This window comes from Elephantulus edwardii, unplaced genomic scaffold (genome assembly GCF_000299155.1).
Source record: "Elephantulus edwardii isolate Elephantulus edwardi_28Jun2011 unplaced genomic scaffold, EleEdw1.0 scaffold00345, whole genome shotgun sequence".
In the NCBI taxonomy this organism is placed as follows: domain Eukaryota; kingdom Metazoa; phylum Chordata; class Mammalia; order Macroscelidea; family Macroscelididae; genus Elephantulus; species Elephantulus edwardii.
Genome location: NW_006400095.1, coordinates 37,677 through 65,637, shown reverse-complemented (window position 1 = coordinate 65,637; position 27,961 = coordinate 37,677). Strand labels below are relative to the sequence as shown.

The 27,961-nt window shown below is 49.2% G+C and overlaps 1 protein-coding gene across 1 annotated transcript; it reads right to left on the bottom strand.

Moving 5' to 3' along the window:
• Positions 1–703: 703 nt before the first annotated feature.
• LOC102847850 (zinc finger protein 184-like) lies at positions 704–27,961 on the bottom strand. The gene is made up of 4 exons (XM_006901798.1): positions 27,860–27,961; positions 22,637–22,763; positions 20,410–21,584; positions 704–1,375 (listed from the first exon to the last, which is right to left on the bottom strand). The coding sequence occupies exons 1-4, from the start codon at positions 27,959–27,961 to the stop codon at positions 704–706; spliced, it is 2,076 nt and encodes a 691-aa protein (XP_006901860.1).

The window sequence follows — 27,961 nt, the reverse complement described above, 5'->3', positions numbered from 1 at the left end:
ACTGGACTTGAAATGCTTCTCTGCAAGTTTTCCATCTCCTCTGAGGCATACATCTGAAAACCCCAGGAGTACTTTGCTCTCCAACCACCCCCCAAGAGAAAAGACATCTCAAGGTTACAAGTGGCATGAACAAGGCAGACTTTATTGTATCATACCCCAAAACAGCTTGTCTCTGCGCTGGGTGACCCAGAAGCTGGGCAAAGTTATCACAAGACTCATATGAGACCAACGATGTTCATGAAGAAAGCAAACCTCAAAAAGCAACTAGCAGCACACACCTCAGGTCCTCCTGGCCAAAGGTGGCTCATGTCCACACCTGCACCAGGCCAGCCAGAAAGAAAAGGTGAAGGACCTTATTTTACTCAGGCTTCTCAAGATCTAAGGGAACAGAGAGAAAACACAGGCATTTGCTTTCTCAAGGACAGTGGGGTGACGAAGGTGCCAACAGACAGGATAGGTGGTTTCAGCGGTAGGCATCAATAATAACATGACTTTGGTAAGAAAACCATATAGGTCGTAAAGTTCAAGACAGTTCCTGAAAGCTTCTGACGTGCCTGGCATGTATAATGTACCTTATCACTGTACACGTTCAAAATACATGAGGTTTAAAACATCCAGCTGTGGGTTCCCTCCCAATGACTAACCAAGGAGCTCTCTTTGTGAGTCTTGCCTTGAACAAGAATAAGGGCCCATCTCCCCTCTCCTAAAGCCTTCTGACTGTGTGAACTTTCTGATGCCTCACAAGGTGGGAACTTAAAGTATAGGTTTTCCCACATTCCCTGCACTCGTATGGCCTTTCCCCAGTGTGAACTCTCTTGTGCCGAACCAGGTGGGAGCTCCTGATGAAGTCCTTCCCACATTCGTCACACACAAAAGGCCTTTCCCCAGTGTGAACCCTCTGGTGGGCCAGGAGGTCAGAGCTCTGACTGAACAGTTTCCCACACTCCGTGCACTCGTAAGGTCTGAGGTCGGTGTGAGTTTTCTGATGTTTAATGAGGATGTACTTGTGGCTGAAAGATTTCCCACAGGCCCCACAATCATAAGGGCTCTGTCCAGTGTGGGTGCTCTCATGCTGGACCAGGGAGGACTTGTGTCTGAAGACTCTTCCACACTCGTTACACTTAAAAGGCCTGGCACCGGTGTGGACTCTCTGATGCACAGTAAGGTTGGAGTGATGACTGAAGTGCCGCCCACACTCACTGCACTTGTAAGGCATCTCTCCTGTGTGGGTCCTCTGGTGCTGAATGAGGTTGTCCCTGCGGCTGAAGGCTTTCCCACACTCACTGCACTCGTAAGGCCTTTCTCCCGTGTGGATCCGCTGGTGCTGAACAAATGTATCTTTTCGGCTGAAGGTTTTCCCACATTCGTTGCACTTGTGTATCTGTCCACCGCTCCCTGGGGTCCTCTTGTGCGTGGCCTTTGGCTGAGGATGGCGGGGGCTGTCCTGGGAGCTCCTCCACTCCCTCTCAGACAGCAAGTGCTTCTCCGGCAGGTGGACATCTTCACAAACTCTGCCTTCATACCTTTGCCTGGGGTTCTCTACGCTGTGCTGCAGCAAGTCTGTGTGGAACCAGGTCTGTCTCCCACACACCTCACAGGTAAGGGGTTTCTGTCCATGGTGTGTTCCCTGATGAATAGCAAGGTGCAAGAGGTTTTTCAAGATGGGGCCACATACATCACAAGGGTGGGCCATCTGGGTGGACAACACAGGCCGTGGAGGCACTAGCCTGTGACACTCCCGCTACAGGAACACACTGCTTAGAAGGCACTGCTGCATCCTTCACTTGGTGCCAACAGCACGAAAGCAGAGAACTGGCAGTGAAGTGCACAATAACCATGGTGGGAGGGGGTAACCCATCACCAAAGGGGGCCTGGAAACCCAGGGCCACGTCCACAGGGCTGCTGGCAGATGGAGCTGAAATCAGGCAGAAAGCAGTGTGCTGTGCAGTATCAGGCTCCAGGGGTAACTGGACGGGGAAGACCACATGAGGGCCAACAGCAGGGGATGGGTCAGCCCATGGCAGAGAGGCAGGATTTCCTCAACACGGGGATGAGTCAACTCGGGGATGAGTCAGGCCAGGGCAGAGACACAGGATTTCCTCAACACGGGGATGGGTCAGCCCACGGCAGAGAAGCAGGATTTCCTCAACACGGGGACAGGTCAGCCCACGGCAGAGTGCCAGGATTTCCTCAACACGGGGACAGGTCAGCCCATGGCAGAGTGCCAGGATTTCCTCAACACGGGGACAGGTCAGCCCACGGCAGAGTGCCAGGATTTCCTCAACACGGGGATGGGTCAGGCCATGGCAGAGGCGCAGGATTTGCAACCTGCTCCACTGTAAATAACCTTCAGGAGGGGCCTGGAGGCTAACAGATGAACATCATGCAGAACTGTATGTTCAGCCCACAAAAGGGCAGCGGGACGTGAAGTGCTGGTGGCCAAGGATGATTTGAGTGTATGAGCACATCTCACGACACAGGAAAAGAGGCCAGTACTGGAGAGGCAGCTGGGCAGCAGGGAGGACGTGTGGAGGAGAACACAGTGAGGAGGGGTAAGAGAGGAGAGAAAAACAGCAGGCTATGACCACCAGTGTCACAGAACCATGAGACCGTGACCCCAGCAGGGAAGCAGCACCCTCCCTCTACCTCCTATCTCCTGTCAGGCCGATTCAAACCCCTTGATGTGGCTGGAGTCATGACTTCCCAGAAGGTGCCCCTGTCCCAGTTAAAGAGCCACAGAGGATCAGAAAGAACAAGTCCTAGGAAAAATGCCTCTGGCAACCCATCGAAGGGAGATCAAAAGAAAATAAAACATTACCAAAAAAAATGACACCAGGAAAGTGTTGAAGAAGCTCAGTGGTGTCACCAGCAACACCCATGACTGCAATTCTTGGATAGAAAGGCTCGAGAGAGCAGGACAAAGGTACAGAACATGGGGCCCTGAGGCACCACAGCCTGTCCCACCTCAGAGGGACTTCAGTGTGTCCCCACAAAGGGCATCAGTCGGGCTAGGTCGTGATCCTCAGTGTGAAGCATCCTACGGGCTATAAATCATAACCGCTACGTTAATAAGGCAGTGTTAGAGGATGTTATGGAAGGATGTAGTCACCCTGATGATGACCAGCCATCAGCAGTTAGGATGGGCAGTAATTAGGTTGTCGTCTGATCTAATCAAAAGTTGCCGGGATGCTGCCTGAAATATCTTGTCTCACAGTAGAGAGGCAGTGACCAGAGGTACGGACTCAAGTGTCACCAAGAAAGAAGACTAGGAGTAGGGTGTGTCCTTTGGACATGGGCTGGGGAGCTCCCTGACACGAGGAAGGCAGAGACAATGAAGATCTCCAAGGAATGCCGGGCCTACAGAGCTGAAGGAAAGGACCAACCTTCAGAACCAAGAGAAAGAAGGCCTTCTCCTGAATTTGGACCTAGACTCCTAATGGATAAAAGAACAAATCTGGGAAGCCACGCACTTATCCCTGCTACAGCTGCACTGGACAGGCAGGATACCTTTCCAGAAGGCTTAGGGTCAGCAGGAAGGAGGAGGTTTGGACTGGACAGGAGCCAAGCCTGGCAGTCTGTCAGGAGCTGGGGAGAGCACCAGTGGCCACCTCCACCTGTAGGAAAGGGAGAGTGCCCAAAGGAAAAGGAAGGGACAGTGTCCAGCCAGCAACCTGGTGTGTGTGAGAACCTTACCACATGAGGCCATGAACACCAAATCTTCCAGCATCACATCCTGGTACGGCAGCCTCCGGGCCTTCCAAAAGCTCCTCCCTAACTTCTGCCCTCAGATACTCAGGCTCCAGGGCCGCCTCCAACAGCGGTGTAACCTTAAGATGTAACCTACACCTCAGTGTGCTCACAACTAACACTTTCCAAATGTCCTCTACGAGGAGTGTTTAAAATCTGAGTGTGTTTTACCATCTTGCAAAGGTCTTAAAGGACACTGTATGTAAGACCTTACGTTGTAATCATATGCTCAGTAGAATGTTAATGTCCCAAGCAACTGCAGTCCATTTATGTAAACTGAACAAGTTGTATTTATACATTTTTCATTTTTTAAAAAAAATTTATTATTTTTTGTGGGTGTGCCATCAAATCAGATGTGACTGGTACAGGAGGAGATTGTTCCTCCTTCTCCAGCAGAGCATCTGGTGGATTCGAACCACACTCCTCTGGGATTGCACTGCAGCTTCTTGCCACTAGGCCACCAGAGCTCCACATTTTTCATTTTTAATTACCTACCTTTGGACCCTAGTCTCATCCACCTCACTAGGTACTTACTTCTGTCAAGGAACTGTCACTGGTCTAGTTGGGTCCACTCTCCTTACCTGAGCTCTGGGAGCACTGGGCACTGTGGGCCCAGACGGGGCTAAGCCTGGTCCACCTTTCCTCTGCTCCACAGGCAGTGCCCAGGAGGGTCTGCTAAGCCTGGTGTTAGAGGCCATTGCATCAGTTCCAACTCATAATGACCTGTGCCGGACAGAACAGTACCTGGTCAGTGCTGCAGCCACTGCGTCATTCCATCTCAGAGCTTCTCTCTTTTGCACTGATCCTCCGCTTCCCCCTACCCCCAGCTGAGCCTGCAGGCCAGCAATTCACAGAGGCCCACACCTCAGTGTCCCCCTCAGACAAGCCTCCGTCATCTTCCTGGAGACACTAGCCTGAACCTTTTCATATTCAAGGACTCCTCCTTCCTGGGGGGAGTCTCAGGGGTGCCCATTCTTTCCAGTCCTCTGCTCAGCCTTCCCCCTTGCCACCTTGGGGTCCAAGAAAATAAAGCCCTTGGGGTTCCTTCCCCTAAATCTGGTCTCCAGATCTCAGTTGAGCTCAGATCATCATCTCATCTCCTCAAAGCCTAGCCCACTACCTACAAGTCCAGAGCTATCTGTCCAGGTGAGGCCCCCACTCCATCATTTTTGGATCACTAGGTGTAAAGCTCACTCCTGTTCCCCTTGAAGTGCACTCCTTGCTTTTATTAACCCATCTTAATTATTCCCTATGTTTGGGGGGGAAGGCAGAAGAAAACCCCTAAAATGGGGATGTTCCTCACACCCTACTTTTGCTCTTAGCTACATATGGCACAGCAGGAAATCTTTCCATCTTAAAAATATACCCAATCCCCACCTATAGCAAATGCTCACTCCCAGACACCCCAACTCTCCCTGCCCCCTTCATACCTGTCCACTCTGCCTTGAGAAATCTCTAGGCTATTTTCACAGTTCTCAATCATACCAGGTCCTTCCACTGATGGAAACCCTCCAAGGCCACTACCTCACACTACAACGTCCTTGGGGTCCAGGCCCCAGTTTCCCAAGAACCTCCAGTCTGGTGGTATCTCCACCCTTCACTCCTGCTGGCTGCTCTACCTGAATGCCTCTCCCACACCTCACTGCATACTAGGAACTGCTGGCCACCTCTGTCCTCCCCATCGCCGTGACACTGTCGCCATATACCCACTTCACCATTGCCTCTCCTCTCAGTCCCAACACATCTCCTCACCACTCACCATCTCCTCCACACTGACTGGTCACCCCCCACCTTTGCCTCTTCACCCTCCTCTCCAAACCCCTACTTTCTCCTCAGCTCGACCATCCTCCATACACCTGCCTCGTGTGACCCCAACCATTCTGTCCCCACGACAACCTCTTCTCCAGTCCCTCCAATCTCTTCATCTCTCACCACTCCCCCATGCACCCACCTCAAACCCCCACATCCTCCACACCCCTACACTCACCTGTCCCCCACATCATCCTTCCTCACCCCTATGCCTGCCTCACTACCCCCACTCTGTCCTCGCCCCAACACCATTTCTTCCCTACACCCCCTCACTGCCCCCACACCATCCTCACCCCTACACCCCTCACTGCCCCCCAAATCCTCCTCACCCTACACGCCCTCAATGCCCCCTACATCCTCCTCACCCCCATACCCCTTCACCGTCCCCCACACCTCCTCATCCCTACACCCCATCACAGCCCTCCACACCCTCCTCACCCCTATATCCCCTCAATGCCCCCCACATCCGCCTCACTGTCCTCCTGGACACGGGGCGTGTGGGCTGTGACCTGAGCAGTCTCCCCGTATTCAGGGTTACGGGTGAGGAAGGAACCGGGCCACCCCTACACCTCCTCACTGTCCCCACACCCTTATATCCCCTCACTGCCCCCCACACCCTCCTCACTGTCCTCCTGGACACGGGGCGTGTGGGCTGTGACCTGAGCAGTCTCCCCGTATTCAGGGTTAGGGGTGAGGAAGGAACCGGGCCCGTATTCCCCGCGGCCGCCGCCACAGGAGTCACTGGGCAGCGGTGAAAGATGGGCGCTCGTCGTCGTCCCCCGTCACTCCCCAGGGCACCGTTCACCTACTCACCGTGGTCACCGGGAACCCCGTCCAGCGACGCCGAACACCGCTCGGGAGAACCAGCCCAAATGTCAAAACGGGGCAGGGAACAGGAAGAAACCGGAAGTCCCGCCCAGGCGGCGGGCGCACGCACGGAAGTGAGCCGAGCCTCCAGGGCTCTCATTGGCCCGGCGCGCCGCGTGCCGCTACGTCTCCTGGGTAACGCAGTTCTCACGGCCCGTGGGAAGCGGCGCCTGTGTTCCCAGCGCGGTAGCAGAGGCCAGTTGAAGGCTTGTCCGGTGCAGTGTCACAGGGCCTCCTGTGACTGCTGTCAGGTGCCAACGAGCGGACTGTGACCCCATGACCAGCAGAACTTCACCTCGTCCTGTGTGGCACCATCCTCACCAACCCCGGCATAGTCAAGGCAGTTACTGCAGTCCCTGGGTCAAACCGCGGGCTTGAAGGGCTTCGCTTTCACTGACCATCTGTCCCACAACGATGTCTTCTTCCAAGGTTTTCAACTGAGAGCTTGGCTTCACTTGCATTGAATTCTCTTTGCGATTTGCTCCCTGGCAATATTCAATAAAGACACAGGGAAACTGGGACCAGCGCTTCAGTTGTTCGAGAACTGTTCACCTTACCTCTGTTACACATTCTTGGTGTTTGGTCTTGTTACTTACTTTACCCTCAGTAGTTACCAATGTAATACATCTTTTTAGAAGCAGGAGTGGCATCCACTTCGTAATAACATGCCTCTGGAAACTATGAATTTTGAGAACTGATAGTTCTACAAAGGCTTCAGGTCTTTTCTTGATAGGGTTTCTATGAGTTATGCTCGACTCAAACGCAATCAGCAACAATACACCTTTTGATTTCTTGACTGCTGGTACTAAAAAGTGTTGTGGATCCAGACGAGATGAAATAGTTGACAATTTCAATCTTTTCTCTATCACGATGCCACCTACTGGCCCCGTGGTGAGGACTTTTGATGCTGAGATGTAATCCACATTTAAGACTGTGTAGTGTGACCTGCAGCAAGCGTTTTAAGTGCTCTTCACTTTCAGTAAGCAAGGTTGTGTCATCTGCATAAGGCAGGTCTTTGGTGAGTTTTCTTCCAATCCTAATATCATACTCTTCTTCATTACAGTTTCTCAAATAAATAATTTGAAATAATTTGAGCAAATAGCTCATCATATAGATTGAATAGGTATGGAGAAAGGATAGAACCCTGACATACACCTTTCCTGATTTTAAATAATGTGGTTTTTCTGGCTTTATTTGGACAACAGCTTCTTGGTCTAGGTTTCATATGAGCACAGTCAAGTGTTCTGGGATTCCATTTCTTATCAATGTTAGCCATAATTTGTTTTGATCCAGAGTCTTTGCATAGTCAATATGACATATAGGCATTCTTCTGGATTCTCGGCTTTCTCCTGTGATTCTACCTGACATCGGCAATGATATCTCTGATGCCACAGTATCTTCTAAACCCAGCTTGAATTCCTGGAAGTTCCTTGTCAATGTACTGTTTTAACACCATTGTAAAATCATTTTCAGCAAGATTTTGCTTGCATGTAATATTAACGATATTGAAAATCAGGATTTTTTTTAAAAATAGAAGTTTTAACATTTATAAATTTGTTGGGAAAGCATTTAAGCAATTCTATATTCCTATGTCAACTCAAAAAAAGACATCATGCTGGGAAAGGTCAGAGAAAGAGAGGGAAATTCTCAACAAGGTGGCCCGAGTCACTGTAACAGTGGGTTTAAGCATGGTGGAGATTGTGAGACTGGTACAGGTTAGAGCCAAGTCTGTTGTTCATAGGGTTGCTGTGAGTTGACTTGATGGCACCTACCAGAACCAGCACCACATTTTCTATGTACTGGAGCCCCATTCAGAGTCTATCTCGAGGTAAGGTACTGAGGGGCTTATGCAAAACTTTGAGCCAAGTGAAAAGCAATAACCTAACAAAAAGAAACCACTACAGAAAATGTATCTATATCAAGTGCTGAGGGTCCTCTTACAGACTTACAGAAAAAAAGAACTCGTTATGATATGGTGTGGTTCTTGAGTTTATTAGAGGTTAGAATTTTATGAAATTTCATGTTTGTTTTTCACTCATTACAATCATGTTACCTAAATATATTGTGTTGTTAATATATGATGGAATAGATGTTCATATACATTTAACAGAATTTATCAGGGTTAAATTTCAAAATGTATCTTAAGCAATTTAGATAATATCACTAGCCTGATTAAAATTCTTAAAAGTAAAAAAAAAATTTCTTAAAAGTCCTATTACCTCTCTTAAGAAACTTCCTGTATGATTATCACTGGGGTAAATATATAAATATAAAAAAAACAGTATTTGCCATTTCAACAATCATTATGTAAACAGTAACATTATATTTCATAATGCTGTTCAACCATCATCACTATCCATTTCCAAATTTCTCTGTCTCCCTTAATGGCACTTTGGTGCCTTTCAAGCATTGGGTCTCACCCACCCAGCCCCAGTTAACAATGAACCATGGCCTCTATACATTTTTTCTGGCGATGACTGATTTCATTTACTCTGGATAATGCTTTCAAAGTTCATCATCCTGTAGCATGAGTCAAGGGTTTCATTTCTCTGTACAGGACAGAAAAATCCCATTGTATGGACAGACTACATTTTATCTTGAAATATCATGAAATCTGTTCATGCAAAAAGCAACAGGAGTTTATTGAAGATAGATACAGTCTGACCTGGGAAGATGCTCAAATTCAGAGTGAAGGTGGCTCCTCCAGAGAATGTAGAAGAACACATTTTTGTATAGTTGATGCAAAAAACTAAGATACAAAATCATAACTGCCTAAAATACAACCAGGGGAGTGAAAACCCAAGAGTGGAGACTTAATGGCTAACATACGTGACTTACATAATGAAGGGTACATGACTGCAAGTGTGTGCACTCTACAGTGTAATACAGGATGGTCATAATATCGCTTCCTCAATCATTCCTGTTTCTAGGGAGTTTATAAAGACTTCTCAATAATGCAGTGTATCAAGACCACTCAGGTCTGAGCCATCATCTTGTATCTATCTGACCACAGAGGAAAGACCCTTCGGGATGAACTGTAATATCCCACTAGCTCTCCCAGAACTGTTAGGGTGTATTGTAGGTCAGTACCCAGGCAGAGCAACTACTGTTAAAAAAGGCAGCTTAAGGGGAGTTCTGGTGGCCTAGTGGCAAGAAGCTGCACTGCAATCCCAGAGACTTATGGTTCAAATCCACCAGATGCTCTGCCGGGAAAGGAGGGACAATGTCCTCCTGTACCAGCCAGATCTGATCTGACGGTACACAGACTCACATACACAAAATAAATTTTAAAAAAGGCAGCTTAAAAATGGAACATGGATTCTGGACTTGTCATGCATTTAAAATGGAGTTAAGGCTCTGCGTTCAGACTGTTCTGTTCCCATGCGCCAGGCCCTCTGATCATAGACTCTCATACACTACTTTGTCACTTGACTATTTTTTAAAAAAAAACTGTGGTGCAAATATACACACTAATGCATCAATCAACACAATTTCCACATTCACAATTCAATGACATGGAATACATTTTTCACGTTGTGCCATTTTTATCTGTATCTTTCCCAAAATATTCCACCATCATTCACGTAAACTCAATGAAATGTCCTCCACACAAAAACTCCCCCTCCCCTCCCACCCACACCTGGTACCCAGTAATCATCTTTGGTTTCTATTATCGTTGTTTAGTTCACATAAGTAAGAACGTACAGTATTAGTCCTTTTGCGACGTCCTTCACTCAGCACGTTTTCAGTGTCCATTCATGTGTCATGCATCAGAGTTCTAGTTCTCGTTAGGACTGCAGAACATCCCACAAGAAACCTTTTGTTTCCTTATCCTTGGGCTGATGGACACTTGCATTTTGTCCATCTGGTGACTGTGAAAGTGCTGCAATAAACACTGTGGTACAAGTGAAACAGTGATGAGTTCTCAGGACCCGCCAGACGACACCCCGTGTTCTCTGCTTCACTTCAGGCACTCTCTCCAGTTTCGAGGTTCACATGCATCTTCCCAGATCAAGGTATTCCCAGGCCCCTTTCTCGCCACTGGAATCATTATTGACTCAATAAATGTATCAGTGACACCTCAAAGTTTCAATCATTAGTGTAGTATTGGCATTTAAATCAACTAGGCAGCAGCAGCGTCATAACTTCTCTGATCTCAGAGAGCTAATGGGAATGAAGATTGGTTCACTATTGACCCCTATGAGGTGGAGGTCACCAACAGTTCCATGGCCCATTTTCAAAAAATCAATTCTGACACTGACCACCCTCCTCATGCTACTCTGTTGGGTTAAACAATTCACTGTGATGTAAATTCAGGATAGGATCCAGGAACACGCGGGCCAAGTCTGGAAGATCTTCCTGCAGTGGACAGCACATTCTTCCCACTTCTCTCAGCCCCTCTGGTCATGGAAGAATGTAAGATCGCAGATCACGTCCTCAGCTATTCATGTCCACTCTGGGCCACCTCACGACTGGCTTTTCCTTAGCCCCTCGAAGGCCTCCTCTGGACCCCGCTCTACATGATTCTCTGCCGTCAGCCTGCCTCCTTCCCTCTCACAGACGTGTGAAGGCTTCTTCAGCTCACGTGGCTACATTTCTGGCAGGAGCATTCTGCCATCACCACCATCGCCGAGGCAGGACGCCTTCTGGGTCTACTGCTGTCTTTAGTGCCACAGCCCCTGACCTGGAGCCCATCTCTTAAGAGGTTCTGTGTTTCTCTCTCTCTGCTGCCTTTTACCTCTTCCTTTCCTTTGTATTTCCCCCCCTTCTTTTCATACCTGAAAACCACTGTGGTGTTGGTTGCACAGAGGAGCAAGCCCTTCATCACTTTCAAGCCAAGCTGCTCCCACTGGGACTGCAAACTGACCAGTGCTCTCTTGGTCGGCCAGAGTCATTTAACTTACGTAAACACAATGACAAATCACTGCACGGTACAGAGAGTAGACCAAGCTAGGGCAGGCTGCTGCCCAGGTTCAGACAGAACTATGTATCACTTCATTTGCTGTGTACTCAGGAAATGTCCAATGATGTGGACAAAAGTTTCAAACCCTTGGGGCCAGAATGTGAGGACAGAAGTAACTGCTCAGTACTTGGGAGGTGAGGATGGACCCCTTAAGCTGTTTCTTTAAACAAACAAAAATCCCAACAAAAAGACCATACACAAGAAACCCATTTCACTACATTTAACTTCTGACTCAAAAACTCCCAACAAAACACTGTACATATCCAGTATCACAAGACCGTTATTGCCTGTTCCTTTTAAAGAACATTACACAATTAAAGAATGCTTCGTTGAAGTACTATTTACAACACGTTCATTTGTTGGCAGTCCTATAAACAGTATGAGGTCAAACTTATTTTTTGCTGTTATAATAAAGAATCCCAACGTTCTGGCAGATAATGTGCCATAAAATGTGAGCTTCTTGTGGTTAACTGAGTCAGCACACACACACACACGGTCACCGGAGGTGTGGCAGTGATTTGTTGCTGGTCTGTGCCATTTTCATGATGACAAATATTTCAGTCCATCATTCCAGCATCATGCTGACCCACCTCAAGGAAGGTCTCCTTTGGCCTTCTCTTTCACCAAAAGCAATGTGACAAATTTGTAGTGTGTGCCACAGGCCAAATCTGACTCAATAGTGGGCTGAAAGGACAGACTAAAACCTGCCCGCTGAGGTTTCCAAGGCACACCTTGAAGGGCACACCTCAACAGGGCTTTTCTCTGCATACAGGTGTTGGTTCAAACCCTAAGTACAGGACTTGTGGAAGGAACTGAGAGTTCTGAGGCAACACTTGGTAGGGCAGTATTACTTTAACAGCAACCAGATCAATAAGCCATGATTTTTCTCGTCAATGGCATCTTGGAGTGTGGACAGGAGGAGTTCTCTACTGCAGTCCTTCCAAGAAAGCAGCGTCGGAATATTGTGTGCAGCTTGTTTTATTTGCTTAGGAATGGGGCAAAATGAATATATTTGTGGGGTGCTCTGTGTGTATATGGCTATATATTTTAAAAAGAAGAATGCACTTAAAAAATAGGAGAATGAGTTTCTGTGAACAATGGTGGAGACAAGTTGGAGAAATTATGAAGATAGACTGTTCTCCATTTATCTGGCTTGCGGCTTTGTTTTCAAACATAGACCTCTATCTCATAAATAAAGTGACATGATTATTTTTATAAATGCATAAAAATATAAAAAGAAATGTAAACGTGTGCCAAATTCAGATTTAACAGAAATTATTTCATTACATTTTAAGCACAAGAATATGAGTATCTCTTTTATACTAATCAAGACATAAAGTAAAAGTAGAGTAAGTTTTAAAAAATACAAATATTTAAATTATGAAACAACAGATGCATTAGTAAAATTCTCCCTTCCATGCAGGAACCCCGAGTTCCATTTCTGGCCAATGCACCTCAAACACAGCCATCAGCTGCTGCTATGCTACTGCACAGATTCCACCAGAGAGAGCTTCCAGGGTAAGGTAGACGAAGCAGAAAGGCCTGACCCACTGCTGGAAGCCAGTCCACGAAAACCCTGTGGCCATGAGTCTGGTCCTGTTGGGCAGGAGGCTGCTATGAGCCAGTGGCCACTTGGATGGCAGGAGACAACGAGAATGGACAAAGCACAGATACTGACTCCAGATGGATAGTATCCACACACCAGGACGAGACTTCGGAGATGACGAGCTAAACAGCTGGCCCCATTTTAAAGCCTGCAGCTACAGAAGATGATCCCTGAACTCTTCCTAAAGAAAGCCAAACGTCATCAAAACCACTGGAGATTACGTCAACACACAGCAAACAAAGGCTTCCCACTGGTGCTGTGTCGGACATTTTAGCATCAAATGGCAATTAAAACTACTACTAAGTAAAACCCTTATTCATTTTTACTACTACTACAAACTCTCACATTTGGAAATAGTAAGATACCAAATCATCACATTTAAAGAGGGAAATCAAAACTCGTGTAGTCGATTCAAATCCTTCCACTTGTAGCCTTTTCTTTGTCGATGTCTGTACCTTAAAAAGGGGGATAGGGTGGGGTAGGGAGATATAAGGGTCATAATGCACTTGGATTGGAATATCACCTATATTTAAGATACAGAAAATCATCATTAACAACTGTGGGACCTCGTACGTTGACAGAGAACATTATGATTGGGCCCAGGGGTCAAAGCTGTGCATTTGACAAGCGCACAGTTTATCAAAAGGCAATGAATGGTACTCAACAAAGTTACTTAAGAAGCAAAGGTATTAACAATCAGAATGTGGTAATCCCTCGTTATTTTACTATCATATAAACATAGACTGGAGCTCTGGTGGATTGGTGGCAAAAGAAGCTGTGCTACAATCCCAAAGGCACATGGTTCGAGGCCACCAGTTTCTCTGCTGGAAAAGGATGGGCCATCTCCTCTATGTGAATAACTACTTCTCAAAGCCAGCCAGACAGTCAGCTAGGGGTCAGTTCTGACTCTATGGTATACAACAACATACACACATACTATAGAATGCCAGCAAAAATGAGGGAGACTCCCAACAAGACAGGCTGGTACAGTGACTGCAACAAAAAGCTCAAATACGGCGGTGATGTGGGGGTGGCACACACTGGACCACGTGTCCTCCTGTTATCCACGGGTGACTCTAAGAACTGACTTGATGACACCCAGAACCACCATCTCCCAACAACCAAATGCGAGGAATTGGCTTGAAGGAGCTCTCAAACTAACAGTAACTACAGATCAAGTCTTGCTTCTTTCATTGACTGTCTAGACTTAAGCAATTAGTGGAGATGGTGTTAGTAACGCAGATTTAACATCATCTACTTTCTGTGCCTGTTGGTAACTTATTACCAACAGCATAAGGCATTGGTAAAATATTTCATTATTGTTGTTGTTGTTATGTGCCATCGAGTTGCTTGTGACTCATAGCGACCCTAAGTACAAGAGCTCTATACGCTCTTCTATCCTGTGTCAACCTAGCCATCACAAACTCACTTATTCCCACCGTTCCAGTCACAGAATCGATCCATCTCATCAAAGGTCTTCCTCTCCTGCGCCACCCCTCCACTCTGCCAAACATGATGTCCCTCTCCAAGGACCAGTTCCTTCTTGCAACATGCCCAAAGTATGCCAGACGAAGCTTCAGAATCCTTGACTCCAGGGAATATTCTGGCTTCACCTTCTCCAGGACAAACCTGTTAGTTCTCCTAGCAGTCCATGGTATATTCACCACTCTTCTCCAGCACCATAGCTCAAAGGCATTTACCCAATTCATCACTGAAGTAATTCATCACTGAAGAAGGATGTTTAAATATATCTTGGTTTCATATGTATGCATTCTTTGTAATGAAAAGGGAAACCATAATCAACATTAAAAAAAAAACCAATAGCTAAAATATTCCATCATTCAACCAAAAAAAGAGAACAAGAAACAGAGAGCACATTACAAGATATGCAGAACACTGTGGCGTGGGATGTCAGTTCACTTCCACTGACCTGGTCACCGAGGAACAGGGCACAGGGGAATCACCACAACCACCTCAAGAGAAAGAAAACATATACCCCCAAGCGGGATAAAGCACGTGCCACGTCGATGCAATCTAGCTGAGGTCATACCGGAATAGAGTGGGCACTAACACACGGGCTGTTGTCCTTTTAATTAGGAAAGCTGGATAGAAAATACCTATGTGAAGAGTGACCGAGGTGCAGTGAGACCACGGCAGCCAAAGTACACACAGGAACGTGCAGCTGGCAACCACCAGATGCTAAGAAGAGGCAAAGGACTACTCTCCAGAGCCGTCAACGCTAACGTGGACTTTGTTCGGGTCTTCCTAGTTCCAGAAAGCAGCACTGGTCTCGCACTGTTTAAGTGGTTAGGTACTTTCAGATGGTGGTGAGATCCACCTGGCTGCTCCAATGGGGAAGTGAGCTGGAGATGTGCTCCAGTGAAGACTGGAGACGAAGAGACCCTGGGTGGCCATCCTCTGTCTTAGATGGTCGCTGTGAACCAGCACACACACAATAGCAACAGCTTCCAAGACAGACATTTGTTCTTGTAAGTCACCCAGTGTTGGGGTATTTTGTTAGGATGTTGTTGCTGCTGTTGAATGCCTTCGAGTGGAGCACGACTTATAGCGACCCTGTGAACAAAAGGCCTGAAGCCCCTTTACAACTATCAACATTTATCAAAGCTCACAGAATAATCCATCTCTAAAATTGTTTATTATTTCAGAAATGAGACCTATATGCACAGCAGCTGTTCTATACGTGTTAACAGAAAATGGAATAAACACGGGTGTGTCTCCTATGCCACTTCTCGAACCGCGGTGGCCTGCACGTCACTGTGACAGGAGCTGCTCAACTCCAGCAGGGTCACCTGTGGTGGTCAGGACTTGGAGAAGCCAACAGAGACTAGGAAGGAGGCCCTGGCAACGTACTACGAGACAAAATGGACTGAGAAGAACTTGAACAGAAGAGCTCTGCTGGTGAGAGACGACACTGGAACTGGTCCTGGAAGAGGCTCCTCCTTCCAGCAGAAAAGCAGGCCTAACAGCAAGCAAGGAAATCAGAACAGAGAGCGAGCGTGGGAAAACAGGAATCCGGGAAAACGGGAAACACTCAAAAGGGAAATGGAACTCGTCGAGAGAAGCTCAAGAAAAAGTATTACATACTAAATGTACAAAGACTTAAGAGTTAGAAAACCAACAGAGGAATATGCTTACCATCCTGCATGCTCAAAGCACTGGGGGTGGGGGGGAGCAAAAAACTATGAGGCCTGAGTGGCAATACTGATGGATTCAATTGGCACGAATGTGAGCAACACATGAAGCACCAACATTCAGCAGGAACACTGATTCCATGAACCCAAAGAACTGGTCCAAAATCAACCATTTCAGGAGTCTGGAAGAAAAAAAAAGTTTCAGTTCTCTGAAGACACTGGTAAAAAAAAAATAGTTCCAAGAATGGAGGGAATACTAATGGAATAGTTAGAACCAAGGAAATTAAGGCTGCAAGTGGTCACTTGTCGATGCCAAGAAACCTGGAAGGTACCTGACGCCCTCACTATGAGGAAGAGATTTGTATTTGTGCACATTCCAAGGAAAGTAATTCAACAGAATTTGGAAATAAAAAGTAACTTTACATATGCAAATAAACTTTTGCTGATGATAATTAAGAAATGACTGAAGAAGGAGTGCTTCCTGGGACTTCCAGAAATCCAACGTGGATTCAGACGTGGATGTGGAATGAGGGGCATTAACACTGCTGTTACAAACGCCTGGGCTGATAACAGACCATATGAGAAATGTTTATCTGTGTTTTATTAACTACACAAAGACGTTCAGCTGTGTGAATAACAAATTACAGATAACATGAAGAATATGAATTCCAGAAGATTTAATTGTGCTCATGCCAAAACTGTACATTTACCCAAGAGTCATATATACAAACAGAACAAGGGGATTCCATGGGGGTAAAATCGGTAAAAGTATACACTGGGTTGTAATGTTTCATCACATTTATTCGCTTTATTCTGAGCAAATAATGCAAGAAACCGGACTACGTAAAGAATACAGCATCAGAATACAACTCCTTAACAACCTGTGACGTGCAGCTGACACCACCTTGTTTTGAGCAAAACTGAAGCCCTTTCTGAAGGTCAAAGACTGTAAAGCCTTCAATACGGATCAAATATCGACACAGAAGCAAAACTCTTCACTACAGACAACACCACAATAAACGGAGACGGAAAGGGTCAAAGATTTAATTTTAATTTGGGCCCATAACCAAGATCCACAGAAGTTGCAAACAAGAAACCAAATGATGCGCTGCACTGGGCAAATGTGTGGGCAAAGACCCCTGTAGAGTTTTAAAAAGCAATAGTACTTTCAATCGCCTCTCACGTAAGCAAGAGCTGAACAAAACAAATAAAGATGACTCAAGAACTACTGATGCCTTTCACAAAACAGCAAAGAATACGGAATGTACCATGGGCGGTCAGAAGGAACAAAATCGGTGCTAGAAGTAGTGCAGCCAGGATGCTTCTTAGCAGGAAGGCTGGTGGTCTTTTGGAAATGTCACCGGGCGGCCAAGTCCCTGGAGAGGCCATCACACCAGGCAGAGACTCAGCGACCAGGATGGACTGACAGAGGGGCTGCACCCACGGACTCACAGCAGCAGCGGAGAGGAAGGTGCAGGAACAGTGTTTCATTCCGTTGTAAATGGGGTCCCTCTGAGCTGGAGCAGAGTCAACAGTGCCAAGGAATGACAACACAGCCACACACACAGCCACACACACAGCATGACTCAGGAATGAAGACGATAGGGACAACTTCCAAAATTCACGTGCTGTTTCAAGAAATCGAGAAAGAATAAACATTGTGACAGCATTGCTGGAAATCTGGAAAACGCATTCTAATTTATCATGGGAGAATGGAATTGCCAGTCAAGGGTTGAGCAGCGCGGGGAGAGGTAAAAATGGTGAAGGTCATATGTAGGGTGTTGGGGACGCACATGGTTATGACTTTGTCACTGTCATTGGTCTGTATTTCTGTTAAAACTTACCAGACTGCATCATTTAAATATTCATAGCTTACTACATATCATTTCATCACTGTGGTTTTACAGACTGTTTCAAGATACCTGGCTCACCCACCTCTCTCGGAAAATCACACTTGTCAGCCGTGTATCTGCCCCCCCCCTTCCCCACTCGAGAAGGTAAGATGTGGATCCGTGGCAGGAAATGTGGGCAAGCAGTGAAGGACGGCTGAGCCACCAGGCTGCTGGCCGGCTCCCGGGACCACGGCCATTCCTGAAGGATCCAAGTGCTCGCCGCCCGTGTTCGGAGCGAAACATCCCACAAGGACACAGGCGCCCACACAACCTGTTCCACGTTTTCTCTGGGAGGACCACAGCCACTGGACGTACGGGGCTCTGGAGGTCCTGTCTGTCTGTCCATGGGGATCCTGCTCCGTGGTCACTGGACATCCGTGTCACAGTGCAGTGAGCAGAGCTGGCTGTGGCCTCCACCATGGTTAGTTAGGTGCCCTGGAGCCACCGCGACTCCGAGAGTCCATGCCCACTGCCGGGTCCTGCACCGAAGCCACCACCATGCCGTGCTCGAGTGGACGGTGCCCTCCACTGTGTCCGTCCATCCTGCTGAGGGGTTTCCTCTCTCCCACTGCTCTTTTACCGAGCAGCCTCCATTACTCCTTTCCATTCACACTCAAGTGTTTTCTGTAGCAGTTACAGTTCCGACCTGGCTCTTACCGTTACATCTATGACCAAAAACCACCCTCTCCCAGTTCCTGGACTTCAAGATACTGGGATCTCTGCAGAACCTTGGGAAATGCCTTCCCCCAACAAGGAGAACAGACGTCTCCTGGACACAAAGAAGCAGAGTCATGGCTGTTCGCAGAAACACTTGAGCTGTCACAACGGTTTTCCCCTCAGGGGCACCTCTGGTCTCCAAAACAAAAACACAACAAGTTTCCTACATCCAGGGCACAGAGCCGGACCAGGCGTCCCCAGCACGCTTGTCTCTGATCCAGGGCCCAGAGCAGGACCAGGCGTCCCCAGCACGCTTGTCTCTGAGGTCTTGGCCAGCACTGTATATTAAGGGTTACCTGTAGTGATACTTACTATGTCATCAGCCTGTCTCTGGTGAGTGACACACCATGGGGCCCACACATCTTCTCACCTTTCACAGGAACATAGCCCAGTTTTTAATTGACTCCACAGAGTGAATTGAATAAAAGCTCCTGGGTTGCGTTAAGTGAATTGTTGGCTCCACGTACAACGGAGCAAAGCTCTGCTCAGCCAGGGGCCACCCGTATGACTGGTGACAAAGCAGCGTGATGGGTGACTAGGCTTCCCTGGTCGATGTTCAGAAGTGGATCATGAGGCCTTCCTTAACGAGGCTGACACCTCACAGCATGACAGCAACGTGCAAGGCACCGCAGTACAACCAGCTGAGACAAGACGGCCGTTGGCCAGGGTCAGGAATGGGGCTCTTGCATGGAAAGCAAGAATTTTATCACTGAACCACTAATGCCTCACATCCCAATATTGAAGGTAATGTGAACACGGCTTTACTGTTGCACACAACCAGAGGAAGAAGCGACAAAGAGTTACTAACTGGTGACCCACAGAGCTGAAAAAAAATCACACGCACCATGCATGAAAACGTCTTCAGGGGCGAATGCCTCCTACACCAGCAGAACCCAAACCAAGTCCTCTTGGTCAAAAACGTGTTGCATCCAGTCTGCATTTTAGTGGCCAGAGAAGGGGATGGAACTCACTGACAACCTATGGTTTCTCCAAGGGTGGAGCAGTGGCCCGAGTCACGTGGTGAGGACCTGCAAGACAGGAGAGCGGACGTGATCTCTGCCATAGAAGTGGCCACGATCAGACTCCGGGAAGAGTCCTGGGAAACAGGTAAACCTGTGAGACACGGCTTTAAAGAGTGCTGCGCACGCCTGGAGCTCAGGCACTGTCACCGTTCTGGATGGTCCGAGAGTGAGAGGTCCACCGTCAGGCAGATGACTCCTCATCAAGTCTCAGGGCCGTTACTGTGAGCATTTCCTGCAAACGCAAGCCCTTCCCGATCGGAGAACTTAAGTCGCGAGAAATCGCGTTAGGACTTTGGGTTGAAAGCTTCCACACTTTCTGCTCTCATGGGGCTGCGAAACGTCAGTACTGAATGAGGCTGGAAGTTTGGCTCAGAGATTTCCTGTACTGACCAAAGTCATAGGGCCTTGGGCCCGTGAACTCTCTGGTGTTGAATAAGGACGGGGGTTTGGCTAAAGGAGTCTCCATACTGACTGCAGTCACGAGGCCGTTTTCCACTATGTATTCTCCGGTACTAAAGGAGGGAGAAGGGAGCGGAGGTCCCGGGTTAGCACTGGCAGCACTGTCCCTGTGGATCTTCTCGTGCTGAGTCAGTGTGTACATCTGGCTGAAGGATTTCCCACACTCGCCACAAATGTACAGGCTGACCCCAGTGTGGCTTCGCCAGTGCTTATTGAGTCCAGAGTTGTGGCTGAAGCACTTGTCGCACTCGCCACACTCGTAAGGCCTCTCTCCCGTGTGGACAGTCTGGTGCTGACGCAGGGCGGAGCTCTGTCGGAAGCACTTCCCACACTTGCTGCAGGCGTAGGGCTTTTCCCCGGTGTGGACCCTGCGGTGCTGGATGAGGCCCGAGCTCTGGCTGAAAGGCTTCCCGCACTCCTCACACACGTACGGCTTCGAGCCTATGTGGCTCCTCTGGTGCTGGATGAGGCCCGATCTTTGGCGGAAGGACTTCTCACACTCGGTGCATTTGTAAGGCCGGTCCCCCGTGTGGGACCGCCGGTGCTGGCTCAGAGTGGAGCTCCGGCTGAAGAACTTGCCACACTGGGTGCACTCGTATGGCCTCTCTCCGGTGTGGACCCTGCGGTGCTGGATGAGGGTGGAGTTCTCACTGAAGGTTTTCCCACACTCCACACACTTGTAAGGCCGGGCTCCCGTGTGAAGTCTCTGGTGCTGGATGAGGCTACAGTTTCGAATGAAGGACTTTCCACACTCAGGACACTCGTAGGTCTTGCCACCAGTGTGCACTCTCTGGTGTCTGCTGTAGGACGAGTGGTGGGTGAAGGACTTCCCACACTCCCGGCACTCGTACGGCCTCTCCCCGGTGTGAATCCTCTGGTGTCTGCTGACGGAGGAGTGGTGGGTGAAGGTTTTCCCACACTCGCCACACTCGTACAGCCTTTCTCTGTTGTGACCTCGCTGCTGCTGGCGCCGGTAACTGAAACTGACTGCTTTCCCAAACTTGCTGGGCTCAGAAAGTCCCTTTCCCAGGAAACGGCTCTGGTGGTGACCCGGCAGGTGTTTGCTGCTCAGAGATTTCCCAAACTCCACCCCCTTGGGATGAGTCTTTCCGATGAGGAAGGCCTCCCCAAATGGGGTACGGCTGCCCGCTGTCACACTGCTGGAAGTGGGCTGCTGCTGGAGAAGGAAGGACGGGATCGGGTTGTCGTTTCTAAAGTCGGGGACACATATCTCCAAGGGGTGAGCCTTGTGGGTGGATGGACCTGTCTGTGGAGTCCCGTCGTGTGATCCTCCATCCAAGGAAAAACTTTGTTCAGAAGCAGCCGCCTCTGTCACATCCCGCCAGCGACCTGGAAGCAGAGGAAGACTGCCATCTGTGACACACACACCAACATCAGGGTGAGGGGTGGTCTCACGAATGGGCGTCAGTCAAGTCAGGAAATGCACCCCTGGGCTCTTTCTGAGGAGGAGAGGCTGGAGGCACATTCGGAAAGGGCCACTTGCAATAGTTGTCATCTAACTATCACACGACAGGGACGCTCTCATCAGATGACAGACATGATAAAGGGGGGCAGGATGGGAAGAAGCGGCAGGGTCTCCAGCTCACTCCTGCCATCCGCCTTCCACAAGGGAACCTTGTCTGCTCACAGGTGACACGTGCGTGCTGTACAGAAGGCCGACTGTGTCCAGGCCCAGGAAAAGGCCCCTGGACTTGAGGAACTGTCACTGAAGGACTATTTAAGGAGATGAGAACATTTCACAGGACATTATGCTTCAGTTGTTATTGTAAAACACTGCAGAGCAGGTATTAATTATAAACAGAACAGTACCAGGTAGAGATCAGAAAGGCTGGCTGGCCAGGAGTCACAACTGAAGTGACAAGCCAGCAAGTGTCCAGACTGAGGAAGGGAGAACTGAGGTGTGGTCACGAGCACAAACAACAAAGGACAGTTCATGATCTGTGTGACACATCCCTGCACTGTGCCCATCCCTAGGTGTGGCCCGGGGGTGGGGGGGCATGCCTCCTCTGAAACCACCCCGCCATGTCCACCATGAAGGCAAATGGGATCTTTCTGCAAACCCGCAGGGCCTGCAAGAAACAAGGTCCAAAGACAGACAGAACAGGCCAGCAACGACAGGTGCCCATGTGACAGCAATTCCTGGCACGGGCCGGAGGGAGGATGAGTTAGCATGGGAAGGGGAAAGTCACCAGGCAATGGGTAAGCAGGGGGAACGCACAGGACTCCTTCCTCACCTCTAGGGCTGGGGTGGGAGGGCTAGTGGGGTGTGTAACGCTCAGGAGAGTGTCCACAGCTCTGCCCTGGTGTCTCCAGCACACGAGTCAGGAGAGTGGAGAGGCCCTAGCAGGAGGTGGGGGGACTGGAATGGACCTCTGTCTTACCCAGTGAGGCTATGATTGCGAAGTTCTCCAGCATCACATCGTTGTAGAGGATCCTCTGATCGTCATCCAGGAGCCCCCACTCCTCCGGGGAGAAGTAGATGGCCACATCCTCAAAGGTGACGCAGCCCTGTCGGGACAGCAGTGCACCCCATGGTTAGCAAGTCTCCTAGGACCTCGAGCTCGTTTCTCTCCCGACTATCTCCTGCCCCACCTCCTTCCCAGCCCCCCCGAGAGGAGGCAGCAGGCCTCAGTGACTGCTGAGTCAGGCAGCAGCACCGGCAGGCAGGTCAGACAGAGGAGTGCTGAGCGGCGGGCCTGGCCTGAGGGCCACTTCTGCACCCTCCTGTCATGTAGTCCCTGGAGACCCTGAGATCACGCTTCCATGACGCGACTTCATATGGGCTTGCTCTTACCTCTACCCTGGTCTCACGACTGCCCAGAGATCATCTGTGCTCCTGAGCTTAGCTACCAGCCTGCTTAAAACACCCGAGACTCCAGAGCCACACATCAGTCCTGTAAACGTGCACAGCACTGTTTCACCGGTGAACTCACTGTCCTTCCACCTCTAATATCCCGTGCCTGCACGTCTGTCTCACGGCTATGTCTTGGTCACTGTCTTAGCTAGTGCTGCTGTTCACAGAAATACAACAAGTGGATGATCTGAATGAACCCAAGAGCTCAGAAGTGGGACCCTGACTCTGAAGGAAGGTCTCTGTCAGCGCAGGGCCATTTTTCCAGCCCCAGTGCTCCTTGGTTTGCTGATAGTCTCCGGAGGGAAAAAGAGACTACTGTGCCAAACGGAGCTGCATCCGAAACATCCTGTGACATCCTGTATGGGGAGGGCTATGCAGGGGTGGCCTGACCACGAGGCCTGCTGTCTGTGGCCGCTGTGCCCACGAAGCTGCTGTGGAGGGAACTCTGGTGGCCTCGTGCCTAAGGAGCTGCGCTGCCAACCCAAATGCCAGTGGTTTGAATCCACCAGCTTCTCTGAGAGGAAAAGACGAAAGCCTCTCAGAGTCCACTGAGGGGCAACCGTTAGGCAGGGATTTGAGTTTCTGAAGCTCTCCAGAATCCTGCATCTGACTGCTGAGACTGAGGCGGTGGGACAAGGGGGGACTCACATCCACAGCGTGGGAAGCCCCTGTTGCTGAGCCAGACACAGCGCCCTAGCTCCTCTTGGCAGGGGCAACAGATCTGGCTGCAACCTGCTTGGCTTCTGTTTACTGTGGTCACGAACCTTTTCTGAGACGGTCAGAAGCCCTGACTGCACTTTATAACTCAGCGGTGATTACGTTCCTGCACACTGACAGAATCTTACTCAAGAAAACTTGCCCTCCAATGAGATCACCTCTGGAGGGACTGGGGTCAGATCTCCAACATGTATTTTTGGGAGGTTTAGCTCAAAACCTACCAGTCGCCTGCCTGGGCCCCTCCTGTCTCACCTGTGTACGTGACGCACACTACCCTCACCCACAGGCCCTCACCTTCCCCTTCCACATCAGCATCCACTTCGTAACCAGGATTCCCATCGCTAGGCGTGACTCTCAGTTCCATCCGCCCACAGAGTGTCCTGCCCCTCCGGGCAGCGTCTCCATCCGGAATTCCTCCCCAGAACTCTAAGCCTGTGTGTCCAGCTGCCCCCGTGATGCTTCCAGGCCTCAACTCTCCAAAACACCATCCCTGAGCTCCTCAACCAAAATGACTCTTCCTACTGGCTCCCCTCCCAAGTCAGTGAGCTTTCAAGTCTAGATGCTGAAATGACAAACACTGAGTGGACTAACGAAACCTGTGTCTCTCTGCAGACCCAAAATTCCAGGCATACTTACCTAAAACACAGAGTGAAATGTTATCAATAATTTTAACAGACAACCTAGAAATTGAAAAATTTTAGGAGCCATATTATATATATATATACACACACACACACACACGTTAAGAGTCTAATACTATACACACACACACACACACACACACACACACACATACATACATACACACACAGGCATTTCTACAATGGAACAGCAAAACCACAACCAGATTAAAAAAAAAAGGGCGGCATAACAACAAAAGGGAAAGGCAGGCAAAGGTGTCCTGAAAGAATTATTCCCAAGGACTAAAGGGCCCCCGATCCTGGTAAGGAGACAGATGGACAGATGGCACTGGGATACCACTACCGGCCGTTCTCAATGGGATCCCAGAAGAAGATTCTGGATAAAGTGGGGGCAGACACAGGACAACACTCACAAACACAACCAAAGTCAGGCTTCGGAGTCCGACAGAGACCCTTTGTTGCCCCGGGAACGTGGGACTGAGCTCGGCCCCAAGGCTCAAAGTTCAGCCAAACGCACACGTGAGGTCAAAGGAGCACCATCAACCCAGAAAGAAAATCCTACAGGCACAAAGGGTACCAACTAAAGGAAGGAAGAGGGAACAGTGAGCTTGCACTTTGGGTTTTACAATTAAAGTCGCATGAGCAAATGTGCATGAACGGTTCAAAGAAAATAAAATCGAACTTTGTAACCTCTGCCCAAATCACAACTTGCCAAAAAAAGAACAAAAGCATCCAGAGAGTGATGACAAATTTGCATGTCATTAAAAGGCAGTAGGAGCTGTCCCTGAACTAGATGTCTGTAATCAAGAGACTAACTTTACTGTATCTTTACGACTTAAAAAAAACCCCAAAAATGGATATATAAAAAAGAGATGGGGTGAAGCAGAGACAGCAAAGAGAGCTCACTGGTTCCTGGCTACCGTTCTAACCATTCAAGGCAGGGCCAGGTCAGCCGACGGACCGTACAGAGTGAGGAACCCATCTCCAAGTGTTTAAACAACACAGTACAAACTGGTTCCGCTGAGAATGGGGCCTTCTCACGACTACAGCCCTGAGACAGTGCTCATGCAGCTACTGGTTGACAAAACAAAGTATATCAACTGTGTTCCGTTAGAAGAAATCATCAAGGAGACTAAATGGTCCACATTTACTTAAAAAAAAAAAAAAGAGAGAGAGAGAGAAAAGGTAAAGAAGGGGTAGGGAAACTAGACTGACAGAAATGGAACCAACCAGAGCTAAGAATCTTCTGGAATGTAGTCAATGTCATGGAACAGTTTATGTAGAATTTTTTTTTAATATTGGTTTGCTTACAAAGTTTGTATACATTGTGTTTCTATCTTTCAATCCCATGGTGTCTCATACTGTATTTTTTAATTTATTTTTATTTTTATTATTTTTGTGTGCATGTACTGTCAAATCGGATCTGACTGGTACAGGAGGAGATCGTCCCTCCTTCCCTGGCAGATCATCTGGTGGATTCGAACTGGGTGCCTTCTGAGATTGTAGTTGCAGCTCCTTGCCACTAGGCCACCAGAGCTCCCCTTCATACTGTATTTTTAATGAGAATCTAAACTGCTGTGTAAAACTGAAAACATCATAAAATACTAGTTAAAAAAAAAACAAAGCAAAATGGGCAATAATTTGAACAGCTACATTATCAGAGAGGGTATCCAAACAGACAAGAAGCACCTAAGATGATGCTCAACTTCATTCACTGCACATCAAAAACTACCTCTCCCTCTTCTGGATGGCAACGGCCCAACAGACAGCAAACCAGCCAGGGCTGGCGGGGGTGTGGGGAAACTGGACCCTGGCCACTGAGAGTGGGAATGGGAAATGGGACGTTCGCTGCGGCAGAGCAGGCAGGGCCTCAAAGAGAGGAACGTGTTAGCCATAGGACCCGGCAATCCTAATGCGAAGCTCATTCCCAGAGAAACGAAAGGGCCATGCAAACAGAAATGTAATCACAGCACCCTTCATACAAGCCAAAGGGTGCAGACGACTCAGCTGAGCCACCACAAAGGAACAGACAGGTGCGATGTCCACGTCTGTCCTAATGTCCATCAAACACAGGTGAATCCTGAAAATGTGCAGCGTGAAACAAAGCAGGTGTAAAGGAGACCCTGCGCGATCTCTCTGACCTGAAGCAAGCACACGCACAGCCATCAGCGGCCATGGGCTGGGGTCGCAAAAAGAGGGGCTGACTTGAGGCGGGATTCAGGCCGCCGGGATGACTTGGGAAAGGCTGTCACAACAAACAGGGGAAGAATTGACGGTATTTTCTGTGTACTGACTATACGCACAGATTACTGAGATGATGTGTGTGTGTCACAGAGAATCTCACCACAACAACTGACAGGCAGGGAGACCCGGAATCCCTCCACTCCTCCAGCCACCACAGTGTCCAGGCACCTGACCTCCAAGGACCACGGCAGGGCTTGCTCTCCCTACCACCCTGCTCTCACCCAGCTGGGTCTCCAGGCTGCAGCCACCAGGGAACCTGAGACTGGCACCTGATCACCTTCCTCCCCACCCCAAACTCCCACTACCCTCATCACCGCCAAAACACACTCAGCTTCACCCGTGGCCCTTCCGGCCTCACTCCTGTCCCTTGAGAAAGGACACCTGTGCTTCCTGGAGCTCAGCTGGTCCCCTGCAGGTGTGTTTACAGGTCCCTAAGAGAGAAGGAGGGGGCAAGCCCCTCACATGTGATGAACTGCCTTTGAAAGCCCGCTGCTGGAGGGTCAGTTCCAAATCAACAGCACAAAAGCACAAGCCCAGGACCCCTGGTGGCCTGGCGCACAAGGAGCTGCCCTGCCAACCTCCTGCAGGTCAGATAAACCTGCAGCTCCTGGGAGGAAGGCAGGACTGGCCTCTGTCCTGTGCGGCTTTCCAGTCTTGGAGATCCACTGGTTTCTTGGAAACCCAGCAGTGAGCGGATAGAAACTCTGCAGGCATCCGTTTTAGGGTGTGTGCCTGGGGCAATCCTCCCCTCATTTCACCATGGTTAAAACATCAGGTAAACCCCTCTCTCTCTCTCTCTCTGGGGTCCCTCACTTGCATTTACTACCCTTGAGCCTGGGGTGTGTTCAGGGTTCTGGGGTCCAAGGGCGTGAAGGGTTGGCGGTTGTTAGGGACCCCTGCAGCAACCCCATGAAGAGCGGATCTGAATCCCGGCCATCCCCAGCATCTACACGCTCGAGCCCGCTGCTGGCCGTCACGGTGGTGTCCATCCACCCGACAGACGGTCTTCCTCTCTGTCGCTGACCCTCCCCCTCCTCCGAGCCCCATGCACAAAGTCAGTGGCCGGCGGTGTCAGACGCCAGAAGGGCAGCGGAGGGCAGGTTGCAGGGCCTGCGATCTCGGGGGGGGGGGGGGGGGGTGTCCCGCACCCGCTCAAGCTGGCTCCACTCCACGGCCCCGTCTGCGGCCACCGGACACGGCGGGGGCCTCGCTGTGCTGTCCAGCAAGGCGGCCCCGGGGCTGGGGGTCAT